General features: G+C 38.0%; 1 protein-coding gene across 1 annotated transcript in view; it reads left to right on the forward strand.

Annotated features, from left to right (window-relative positions):
• LOC110047997 (succinyl-CoA:3-ketoacid coenzyme A transferase 1, mitochondrial-like) overlaps positions 1 to 12,507 on the forward strand; it is a 29,731-nt gene that overhangs the window by 2,447 nt on the left and 14,777 nt on the right. The window contains exons 3-9 of the mRNA XM_089286896.1: positions 264 to 354; positions 905 to 947; positions 2,545 to 2,637; positions 4,318 to 4,467; positions 6,112 to 6,218; positions 6,320 to 6,380; positions 6,774 to 6,881. Coding sequence (XP_089143022.1) covers positions 264 to 354; positions 905 to 947; positions 2,545 to 2,637; positions 4,318 to 4,467; positions 6,112 to 6,218; positions 6,320 to 6,380; positions 6,774 to 6,881 — 653 coding nt within the window. The remainder of the gene's footprint in view (positions 1 to 263; positions 355 to 904; positions 948 to 2,544; positions 2,638 to 4,317; positions 4,468 to 6,111; positions 6,219 to 6,319; positions 6,381 to 6,773; positions 6,882 to 12,507) is intronic.

Genomic DNA, 12,507 nt, shown 5'->3' on the forward strand with positions numbered 1-12,507 from the left:
AAGTTTTGAACAACTTGTCTAGTAGATTTAAATACTATTAAAAACAATCTGATTATTCATTCATGATATCTATGCGTGATACTGTAGTTGACTGACGGGCTGCATGTTCATCAACTATATCATGGGATAGAAATTTTGAGCTCTTATCAATCACATCAATCATATTTATTTATATTCAGGGGAGAGAGCAGACTATAGTATAATTCACTCTTCTAATCAGTCTATTTGCAGTGGGTACACCATTTTTGTTTATTTTCTCTTAGGATTTGGGCTGTGTGGAATTCCAGAGAACTTAATCGATGGTTTACTTAAGACTGGAGTGAAGAATTTGACTTGTGTCAGTAACAATGCAGGGTTAGTCAATATTAACAAGTTGTCCAATGTTTTCCATGGTCTACAATGTTAACCCTTATACATAATAGACCATGAGATGATGTCACAAAATACTGAATACTCAGTTGGAACCCAGTAAGCTGCTAAAGCAAGTGGTTTCCCCACAAAGCCTGGCCTATCTCTTTTTATTATTTTATGGATCACCTTTTTCTGCTTGAAGCTGACTTGTAAGCACATCAGAAATTTTGCTTCAAAATGAAATGCCGCATTTGGTTAATTTCACCACCTTGCATTGCTTTAATTTATGGTATGCTATTTTCATGAGCTACACTTTTACCAACCATAATTCTGTGATGTGCTTGCCCACAATTTACATCTGCCCCACCCTCCCCGTCCCCCACAAAAAATTCTTACTGACGTGATTAATTTATAACACAACACAGTACTTTGTCTGCAGTAATTTTTCTTCAAAAAGTTTCCCCAAAAAGAGTTATCTTGCAAGTAAATTCCTATTGCTTAAATCGGTAATAAATTATTAAATAAATACTGATTAACATAATTATGTTTCTAGGGTTGATGACTTTGGTCTTGGTTTGCTTCTTAAAACTCAACAGGTTTGTTAAAAAAAAGCTGATTTCTACCGTTGACTGTTAGAATGGAAATCTGCCTTCATTATCATTTGTGCCATAGACAGAAACATAGCCCCACCCCTCGTCTCCACCCCCCCTTTCCAACAAAACAAAGAAACAACACCCCTAATTGTAGATAGTAAATCAGAAATACCCAAATTCAAACCATCTCCCTTTGGCAGGGCTTGAAAAGAAAGGTGAATTCCAGCTTGCCCTTGGGACAAGTAGCTCTCGAATTTTGCTTGCCCTGGACAAGTATTGGTTTGCACTTTTATTGATTTAGTTGGTAGACGACTTGCCTAATCAGTGAGAATGAAAAGTTACTTGCCCAGAAGGAAAATCTGCTTGTCCTGGTTCGACGTCCAGACAGCACTTTTTGTGAGCCCTGCTTTGGATTTGCTCAGGTTGCTTTTACTGGTCATGATTATTGTTTATTTTAAACATTCCTGCTATTAACTGAACAGACTGTTGCTACCCTTGACCAGTAAATCAAGCTGTTTTATTTGAAACTTCAATCCAATGGTAGAGTTGGAAAGAAATGCATCAAACCAAATCAGAACATCACTTAGCTATAGGACACTTTGTTTGATTGCTCCTAAATCATTTGCTTTAATTAACTTTAATATGAAAACAATCAGAACTACTCACTATTAAGCTTTTACTTTAATTACCACTGAGAGCTAATTCTGAGATATTTTTAAATTAATATATATAGTAAAATACCCTTTCAGAAGTCTTCATAGTCCCTGGGTGGTGATGAAAAAAATATTGTTTTTTAGTTAATGACAACAATTAGGTTAATTTTGAGATAAATTTATCAAGGCTGATAAATCGTTTTTGTTGAATAAGACTGAAACAGAATTTGCAATATCAGAGAACTTTTCATTCCAAGTATTTTACAGCAGCCTTGTACTTAATATGATATTGTAAAGTAATATTAGTCTACTACTCTATCAATAATCAATTATCGTATCTGTTAACTAAAGAAGCGTCCTCTAATGAATAAATAGCCTTAAACATCAATTGAAAGTTTTCAAACTCATATTACGTGTACCTAAAATCTTCAGCAGGTAATTTAATTTATAGAGGGCAAAAGTGATTCTGTCATGTTGCAATGCATGCATATTTAATTAATTTTTTTATAAATATAATTTAAAATATAATTATTATTAATAATAATCATGCATTATTGTTGACCCAGTTATTTTGAACACCTGTTTAGCTATTTTTAACTATTTTTTCCTGTGATAGTTCAAAATGTTAGGGTCAACTAAAGGGGTTTCATTTATGTTTTCAGCAGGAGCGCAACTGGTTTTCACAGGCAGGCAAAACTATTTGACCTGAGCTTCTTTATAAGAAACACTAATTCCATTAGTTGGTCAAACCAGGCAGGCAAATTCATCCTCACAGCCAGTCAATTTGCCTGGTGTGCAGCCCTCAATGAAACCCCTGTCAACTGTATTCAGTGGCAAATTAAAGAGCAGATTAATTGTTAGGTAGCAAATAAGTTTTCTTAGTATTTATTACTAACAGCAACATTGCTGTAGTTATGAATGTTTGATACTTGAATGTGATTCTGCAGATAAAACGAATGATTTCATCGTATGTTGGTGAAAATGCTGAATTTGAACGGCAATACCTCTCTGGAGAACTGGAAGTTGAACTTACACCTCAGGTGATTGAATTGGATAATATGTATTAGTGGAATCCCGATTTGTCGAACCCTCATTTTTTCGAACCTCCTGATACGTGTAGCTCAAACCAATAGTTGTTTCCCTCCCTCAGTCGAGCACTGTAATTTTATCCCCCATTTGGCATATGCGGGAGAACACAAAGGCATATGCATCAGTTCGATATGTTAAAGGGGTGTCGGAGCCAGTTAGATGGATTTTGAACTGCGAAAACATCAAGACAGCTTTTAAACCACTAAAAACATTGGGTAATGTTTTCAAAAAGCCTAAGAACTGGCCGGCAAAAGAATACTCGACAGAAATTGCGTACAAAGTGAGCTGCAGAACGTGCCCATTTACATATATTGGAGATAGTAAAAGAAATTGGAAGTCTCGGTGGGCTGAACACAACATTCATGTCCAATACACCCAACTAGAGTCGATTCGTCTGAGGCACTTGACGATTCGATTCGATTCGCACGGAGTCGATCCGCACCACCGGAAGTCAAGACCCGTGAAATAATGATACATGAACGTTCGACTCGATTCGCACGGAGTCGATCCGCACCACCGGAAGTCAAGACCCGTGAAATAATGATACATGAACGTTACTCGTTCTTGAAACGTGACTACAAACTTGAGTCGATTCGTGTGAGGTACTTAACGATTCGACTCGATTCGCACGGAGTCGATCCGCACCACCGGAAGTCAAGACCCGTGAAATAATGATACATGAACGTTCCTCGTTCTTGAAACGTGACTACAAACTTGGGTCGATTCGTGTGAGGTACTTATCGAGCCCAAGCTTTTTTATAACTGGTTCGTTTGGTTAATTTATTATTACTTCACAATCCTTTCTGATAAATCGACAACATTTTCAACCCACCCTCAAAGCCCAGATGCGCTATATTTACTAAGTCTCGCGCAAATCGACTTCCGGTATGACGAATCGACAGCAAGGGATACGATTCGTGTCGATTCGATCGAATCGTGTCGAATCGACAACATTTTCAACCCACCCTCAAAGCCCAGATGCGCTATATTTACTAAGTCTCGCGCAAATCGACTTCCGGCATGACGAATCGACAGCAAGAGAGACGACTCGTGTCGATTCCATCAAAGAGGGTCCTCGAATCGACATCCGGTTGGTCGAATCGTCAACTTAAAACACGAATCGACTCTAGTTGGGTGTATTGGACAATCTTCGGAGAACACAAGCCTGGAATGAATGGGAATGTCGGCTCCACGGTAAACAGCATGCCGAAACCACTGGCCACAACATACACCCTAATTATGCGAGCATTTTGGAAACAGGTTTGAAAAACAAGGACAAAAGGAGTCACTATATTCATTCCTGGAGAAGAACTCTGCTAGTGAAAGAGCACCCTTCCCAAGGGAGTTTGCATCACAACTATGACATCTCAGCTACATATTTACATTCTGTGACTATTGCAGAGTACATTTCTCTGAAAGAGACCGCAGAAGGTGGTTGAAAGTTCAGTTTTTTAGATCTGTTTTTCAGTTTTTTAGAACATGTTTTAGATCTGTTTTAAACTTGTTTTTAGAATTTTATATTAATTCATGAAACTTGAATGTATGATGTATAATAGATACTGTTGTAAATAGGCCATATAAACTTTCCCAGTTTGATTTTTGAACATTTCCTTTGTTTCGTTCTTTTTCAGGGAACCCTCGCTGAAAGGATCAGGGCAGGGGGAGCAGGAATCCCGGCCTTCTACACCCCCACTGGATATGGGACCTTGGTTCATCATGGTGGGTCACCCATTAAATACAATAAGGATGGTAGCATACAAATTCCGAGTCAACCAAGAGAGGTACTTATTACAACAGTACTCAGACAATGTAACTAGTAAATAGATAATACAGTGGAACCTCGATTTAACGAACCTCTATTTAACGAAGTCCTCGATATAACGAGCGATATTCTATGTCCCGGCCAAAGTTACAGTAAAATGTATGGAATAGAACCTCGATATAACGAATTCTTCGACATAACGAACATAATCCAGGAGCCCAAACGTAAAATCTACCTCGATATAACGAATTACAAGGTCAATATGCGACAGAAGATAAACGCTGAACAGATCAACAGTCAACAAATCCTTGTAATCCTTATGGTAAAGACACAGTAACCTTTCAGTCAACGGCTTATTATATGTCATAGACATTGGCACTATAGTATTTCGACATCAATTAACTTCTGCTCTATCATCTTTGAAATCCGGAAATGTTGGGTAGTGCAACATAACACTAAAGCCCGTTTCCGTGTTTACATAGACAATTTTCTGTATAGCCTCTATGTTGCAACATGTTTAAATAGCTACTCTGAAAGTGTCGTTCTTTAGTAAACAAAAGCTGCGCGTCTCCTCAAAAGTGAAAATAATTGATACTGAAAGCCACCATACTCAATGAATTGCATCTCAAAACGCGGCACTTCTGGGTGACGAAAATTGCATTGAATTGCGTGACAGAAGTCACCTGTGTTACAAATCAATCATTAACTATGACCTCGATATAACGAACATTTTGGTCGTTTCCCCTCAAATTCGTTATATCGAGGTTTTCGATATAACGAACCCTCGATTTAACGAACAAATTTGGCCGGTCCCCAGCGACTTCGGTAAATCGAGGTTCCACTGTAACTGATGTCATGCCGTATTCTAGGAATTTATTCAATTTATAAAATAATGTATTGCATGTAAAGGTTTTTTTTTTTATGATTACTTTCAAATTGCAGTCATGTGAGCATGTTTTAGTATATATGTCCTTTCCATGGAAAATATGCACAAAAGATCAAGGCCATTATAAATATCCAACCTTGTAACCCATCAAATATTTTGCTTGCACGCGATTGGTCTAAACGCGTCAGATGACCGAATATTCCCAAGCTAAAACTGGGGAATATCCGAGAATATTTCCCAATTTTCAAAACTGCGCATGTTGCGAAAAATATTTGAAGGATACAATAGCCTCCATTTGACTTTGAAAATATGCTCGCATATTTGTCTTTGGACATTATCTGTTCCTCAAAGCTCACAGTTTTCCTCGGGCTATGCTCTTGGAAAACTGTTTGCATCTCGGAGCAGATAATGTCCGTGGACAAATATCTGAGCATATTTTCAAATGGGGACTATTTTTTATGTATCTTGACCGCACAAGCTAGGGGAATAGAGAATTTATTATTGGGTGCACATGTACAGGACACCATCTGAGTTTGCACGATGCAGTGAATACCCTTAGGAAATCTAGCTCAAGTAGCCAATGATTAGGCAGTTTATATGAAGACTTGTGGATTTGTACATGCATGTGCAAACTTGTAATAAATTGGTCAAGGATTAAGTCATCTGATTCAGTGCCGTTTCTTAAGTGGAAGGGCAAGTTTTAAACCACACAGATTTTAACTTCTAAACTGAACATTTCAATGTGAAGCCAAGATTCATATATTTATTTTTCTCTAGGCAAGAGCATTTAATAACAGACAGTACATCATGGAAGAAGCCATTACTGGAGACTTCGCTCTCATAAAAGCTTGGAAAGCTGACAGGGCGGGAAATCTCACTTTCAGGTGAAAGCTTTCATATGTTACTTAATATAAAATATATTTTTTTCAATTCAGTGTTAAAAGTGAAACTATAATTATGAGTGTTTTAAAAATAATTCTTTCAGAAAAACAGCTAGGAATTTTAATGCACCAATGGGGAAAGCAGCAAAATTCACTATAGCTGAGGTAATAGTCATATTATTGTTATAATATTGTTAGCATTGAAAGTATCTCAGATCCTTTTTTTGGAGTGAGTTTTTCAGTTCAAAATTTTAATTTGCATTGCTGTAAGACTTTACTATAGAGGTCAACCAAATGCCCATGGATTAGCTGATGAAATTAGAAACATTAAAAGTCAGGTGCAGTTGAATGAATCGTTTTGAACCATCAACTTTCCAACCTGGTGCTATGACTAAAGTTTGTATACTTTTTAATTGGTAGTTACAAATTTTTTTATTTCAAAAATTGGTGAATTCTGTATTGAATCCAAATAACATAAAATGTGTTGTATATATTCAGAGCCTTGTTACTGAATGGTTCACTTATCAAAGATATGTCATGAAAACCCTTGCCTCCAAGGTTGAAGAAATTGTAGAAAATGGTGAAATCCCAGAGGAAGATGTGCATCTGCCTGGAGTTTATGTGAAAGGAGTATTGAAAGGTTCTCAGTATCAGAAACGAATCGAGGTAAGTTAGCTCGCATGGGTCCGTCAGGGTGAAATATAGCATATTGCATTGTCAGTAGTTTTTTAATTGAAAATGTTTAAAAAGGAACAATTGGTTGGTTCGTCAGTCAGTTATATAGAAGTTAATTGATAGGGTTTGTTGTTAGAATCTTAATAGCTTTATATGAAAGCAAGTAATCAGTTTAATATTTGTTGCCTTATGCGCCTTCTTGCTCGAAGGCAAACATTGGTGGGTAAGCTCGCTCTCTGTTTCATTGCCTTTGATATTTGACTCGGAGTTTCACCCTTGCACTATTTGTTCGTATAAACTTCCAGCTAACCGGGTGATTATTGGTAAACAACCAACGATGACATCCTTGTCCAATACTGTCGAACAAATATGACCCGTGAATGGCTGAACACGACTCGTATGACTCATACAACCTATTATGGTTTACCAGTCACACAGTTGGTGAACTGCATAAATAATTATATACGAATGATAACGGAGACAAACATGCTAATGCATGTTCCCCGTTCTAAAAACGTGAATGCCTCAAAGCGCAAAATGTGATGAATATTCTTCATTCTCAAAGCGTGAGAGCCCAATAGCGCTTTATACAGTGTATACTCTTCGGGGTCCTAAAGCGGGTGAGTCCAAAAGCGCTAATTAGAATGTATATTCCTTGTTCCATTTTTCAATTTGTTACGTCAGAATGTTGTCGATATCCAAAATCGACCGTTGTACAGAAAGGTCCATCCTAGTTCTACTATCTGCTTATCAAGAATATCTGGTGACATTTAAATTGATGACGTCACAAGTGGTACAAAGTGCACGACCATTAATTACGCGTATATGTGTAATAAGGGCTCAAAGTGTTAAGCGGACACCCTCCATTAATATTAAGCGGACACCAGCTTAAGTCCCTAAATTTTCTTCCCACATCTACTGTAAAATAAACCTACATTGAGTGGAAACCTCTGAAGCGGATGCGGACACCATTATTAGGCCACTTTGTTGCACAAAACCTGCAATAAGCGGACACTTCAAGGGCATTTTACCTCTAAAAGTTCAGCTGGGACTCCCTTAACGTTGTTCAGGGATGTCGTTTTAAAGCTAAGTGATTATTCCAGATTGATGCATTGACTGACTGGACATTGTGCTATCAGCAGTCTTTGATCTCACACTGTGTTACACTGTGTTACAAAAGGGTTAATAATTAAGAGTGTGTTCATGAGAAAACCAGGCAGGAGGTGATACAGCTCAAATCACGGATTTCGCTCAAACTTGGCACAAATGTTGGGTTTGGTGAGGGCTATCTTTAAAACGGGGAACGGGGAATAGGTGAATGGGAATGGTGGACGGGGAACGGGGAACGGGGAACGGGGAATCTTTAAAATGGGGAATCTTTAAAAGTGGGAATCTTTAAAATGGAGAATCTTTAAAAGCGGGAATCTTTAAAATGGGGAATCTTTAAAAGCGGGAATCTTTAAAATGGGGAATCTTTAAAAGCGGGAATCTTTAAAATGGGGAATCTTTAAAAGCGGGAATCTTTAAAAGCGGGAATCTTTAAAATTGGGAATCTTTAAAAGCGGGAATCTTTAAAACGGGGAATCTTTAAAAGCGGGAATCTTTAAAATGGGGAATCTTTAAAAACGGGGAATCTTTAAAAGCCGGAATCTTTAAAAGCGGGAATCTTTAAAAGCGGGAATCTTTAAAATGGGGAATCTTTAAAAGCGGGAATCTCTAAAATGGGGAATCTTTAAATGCGGGAATCTTTGAAACGGGGAATCTTTAAAAGCGGGAATCTTTAAAATGGGGAATCTTTAAAAGCGGGAAACTTTAAAATGGGAAATCTTTAAAAGTGGGGAATCTTTAAAAGTGGGAATCTTTAAAATGGGATATCTTTAAAAGTGGAAATCTTTAAAAGCGGGAATCTTTAAAATGGGGAATCTTTAAAAGCGGGAATCTTTAAAGTGGGGAATATTTAATAGCGTTAATCTTTACTGAAAAGTGAACGAGAATCTCTCAGTTTCCCACCGGAAGCTATTTATTCTGTCACATGTATCAACTCAACAGGTACAGAGACAGTTGTGGAATTTATTCATTGTAATTTTATTGCACGCTATTAAAGCACATTGGTTTAGTGGGTTAGTGGAGCGGTTCAAATCTCGATTCTCACTCTTTGAGATCCGCTAGACCGACCAAAGAATCGAACCGCCTGGATTTACCGGCTTAACTCCGGACTGTGAAGTTTAGTTTCGCAGCCATGGATATTTGTCGTAGCCTTATCATGTGATAATGGAAGGACTTACGACTTAATGACAAATATATGGCAGGGAAAACACGTTTTTGGTTAATCAACAGTCCCCTAAATCTGGTGTTCACATGACGTCGCTAAAATTCAAACTACAAAACTATTTATCATCCTGAGATTTTACATTCATGATGTGTAAGAGCAGCTGAAAACTAGTAGTCATACAAATTTTTGCTCCAAGTGGGTTCTTGGTTTTGTAATAGATTACGCTTGAATTTCTAAGCTTTTGCATGACGCGGCATTTACATGACGGGCAAGAAAGCTGTCATGTTGGTTAAAAGAGTGACTTATTTCGGGGAATCTGGCTATCTGAACAGTTCATGTATTAGGAAAAGTATTATTTTTAAAATGTTCTTGAGTTCCTGAAGAGATAAATTCACGCTTTTGTAGCAAAACTCAGTGACAGGTGTTTCTGTTGGTTTCCGGCCGCCATCCGGATGGGCGTCAGCATGGCGTCTCCATCAAAATCTCTATAAATTTGGGTAAAAAAATTCTCCGCATATCTTGCGTAAGAAACATTGCTGTGACCTGAATCTTGGCGAAAGTCTTTGCATATTTACCTTCTCTCTCTTCAAGATTCTGGACTTTATCATTTGAACTGTTTTGATTTTGATTTTGATTTATTTGAATGGCGTGACACTGAAAACCAGCAATAAAGTAATTCGATGCTCGATGCCCGAATGATGTGACGGCGAATTTCGCGTATGATCCGTCATTGCGTGCTTAAAGATACCTCTTTCTACGCCATGCAGTCATGCGAAGACAATTTCAAAGTGCCCATTGCATTCACTTTAAAGAAGAAAGAATCGGTCGCTTTGGAGGTGTTCCACAGTTCAAGTGGAATGATCTCGGCGAACAAGATGTGATAGGGGAAGGGTCGTTTGGAGCCGTTTTTATCACAAAAACCAGGAACAAGGACGGAAAGGACGAAACAGTGGTTGACAAGAAATCACCCGCTTTTAAAGATTCCCGCTTTTAAGGATTCCCGCTTTTAAAGATTCCCCATTTTAAAGATTCCCGCTTTTAAAGATTCCCCATTTTAAAGATTCCCGCTTTTAAAGATTTCCCATTTTAAAGATTCCCGCCTTTAAAGATTCCCCATTTTAAAGATTCCCGCTTTTAAAGATTCCCCGTTTTAAAGATTCCCCGTTCCCCGTTCCCCGTTCCCCGTTCCCCATTCTCATTCCCCGATTCCCCGTTCCCCGATTCCCGATTCCCGATTCCCCATTCCCCATTCCCCATTCCCCATTCCCGATTGCCCGATTGCCCGATTGCCCGATTGCCCGATTGCCCGATTGCCCGATTGCCCGATTGCCCGATTGCCCGATTGCCCGATTGCCCGATTCCACGTTTTAAAGATAGCCGTTTGGTGAGTGAATGATTGTGGCAAAACAGTAGGTCAAAATATTTTATTCCCCTCAAGTTAGGGGGACCCCCCCTGCAAAAATGGCCATTTGACACTAATTTATGCATATTTAATTAGCCACATTTGGTTTAGTATTTCTGCAACAAGAACAACCATGTGAAAATGAAATCCACCAGATCATGTTGTGCAACTATCAGTCTAAAAGCACAGATATCCATTTCAACTGGGCAATTTGATTTCTGTTCGTGGCTTCATCTTAAGTAAGCTGTATATTTCGTAGTGTTGTGAATAGCCTTTAACTGATTGCAAATATCAGCAATGGGCAAAACCAAATACACATTATCCCTTTACCCTCTAAGAGTGCAAATTGGCACACAAGGTCATAACGTTGTGAATATTTGATAGATTTCTATGAATTTTTGCCATGAAAATTGTCTTGTAAAGATCTGCTCATTGAAGTCATAACATTTTGACCCCCTCCCATCCAAGACATGGTTGACCACCCCCAGAAGTTTTTAGTTCCTTTTTCGGGATGCAAATGGAATGCAAGACTTGTTTCATATCAGGCTATGCACTAAGAGCTGTTAAATAAGCTATAGTTCAGGGAAATACATAATATAGTAGAAGACTGATACATTTTTGAAGTCATTCATTTTCCCATTTTAAAGCAATTTCTCTCAAAATGTCTACCTCCTTCATAGCTGCTGATGTCAATTCTTAAATAAGCTGTTTAGTGGCTTTCAAATGGCATATTGGACACAGGCAGAGTGTCTTTATTTGCCGATTTGGGAAAAACTGCCATTTGCCTTAGGGGGTAAAGGGTTATTCTAACATGGATAATGAGAGCAATCAATAAAGTTCTCAAAAAAGCCATAAAATGTTTGGGGACTTCAATATTTTTTATGTGCCGGGGTACTGTAAGACTTTACTATAGTTCAAGAAACTAAATAGTCAAATTGTAGAACCTAAACCAGGTTCTACAATTTGACTATTTAGTTTCTTGAACAGGGTATCTGTTTGTTTTTAGCCTGTGCACATTACAACCACACACTCTCCTCAGAGTGAGCAGATGTACACAGTCAAGACAGGATAAACGGGAAGAGTTAATATCCCCGCCCATATATAGGCCTTATTTCTAAGGTAATTACCTTAGGGCGCTTATTCGAGACAGGGCGCTCATTTCGGGCGCTTATTCCTTTTTTGGGAAACAACTGAATGTTCAGAACAAAACTTCAATGCGGCATTTATTAAAAAAGGAACAATAAAAGAAACTGTAACAGTAAAAAATATACGATGAATGTTCAGTTAACGGAAAGGAATTTTAATCTATTTGATGCTGATCGAGATCATTCGTTTGAGGGAATTATGCACTCACATGGACATAATAGTTCAGAAACTCAGATGAAGACCACTGTTTTTGTAATGCGGCATTACGTGTCTGAGAAATTATGGAAGATGAATCTTAGAATAGGGGCGCTTATTGGAATGGGGGCGCTCATTAATAAAAACAAATATAAAGGGGTGCGCTTATTTGAAAGGGGGCACTTATTGGAAAGAGGGTGCTAAATCGAATCATAACGGTAATTACAATATTTAGAAGAGACCAATCAGACAATCGCACTGACAACCATTGTATGCGCACTCACAAGTTTGAAAATTTAAATTACGAATATTACTTGTGATGAAAATTTTATCGCAGTTAGTTCTTCCTTTAGACGGTTTTCATCCATGTTAAACATTTTACGCACAAATACATCTTCTTTGCCGCCTATCAGCTAGAGAAACACTCAAGTTTTAGTTTATTTGTGACTGACAAGAGTTTTAATAAACGGCACGCAATGCATGCAGAAGTGATGACGTTTAAAAATTGTTCCTAGAAGATTGGAACATGAGCAGACAAACTGATTCTTAAACTTTTGGGTTAGAAATTTTAGGGGTTTACATTTAGGGTAGTCCATTGGTGG

The sequence above is a fragment of the Orbicella faveolata genome, unplaced genomic scaffold (genome assembly GCF_042242905.1).
Source record: "Orbicella faveolata isolate gen_17 unplaced genomic scaffold, um_ofav_v1 contig_14, whole genome shotgun sequence".
Lineage (NCBI taxonomy): Eukaryota > Metazoa > Cnidaria > Anthozoa > Scleractinia > Merulinidae > Orbicella > Orbicella faveolata.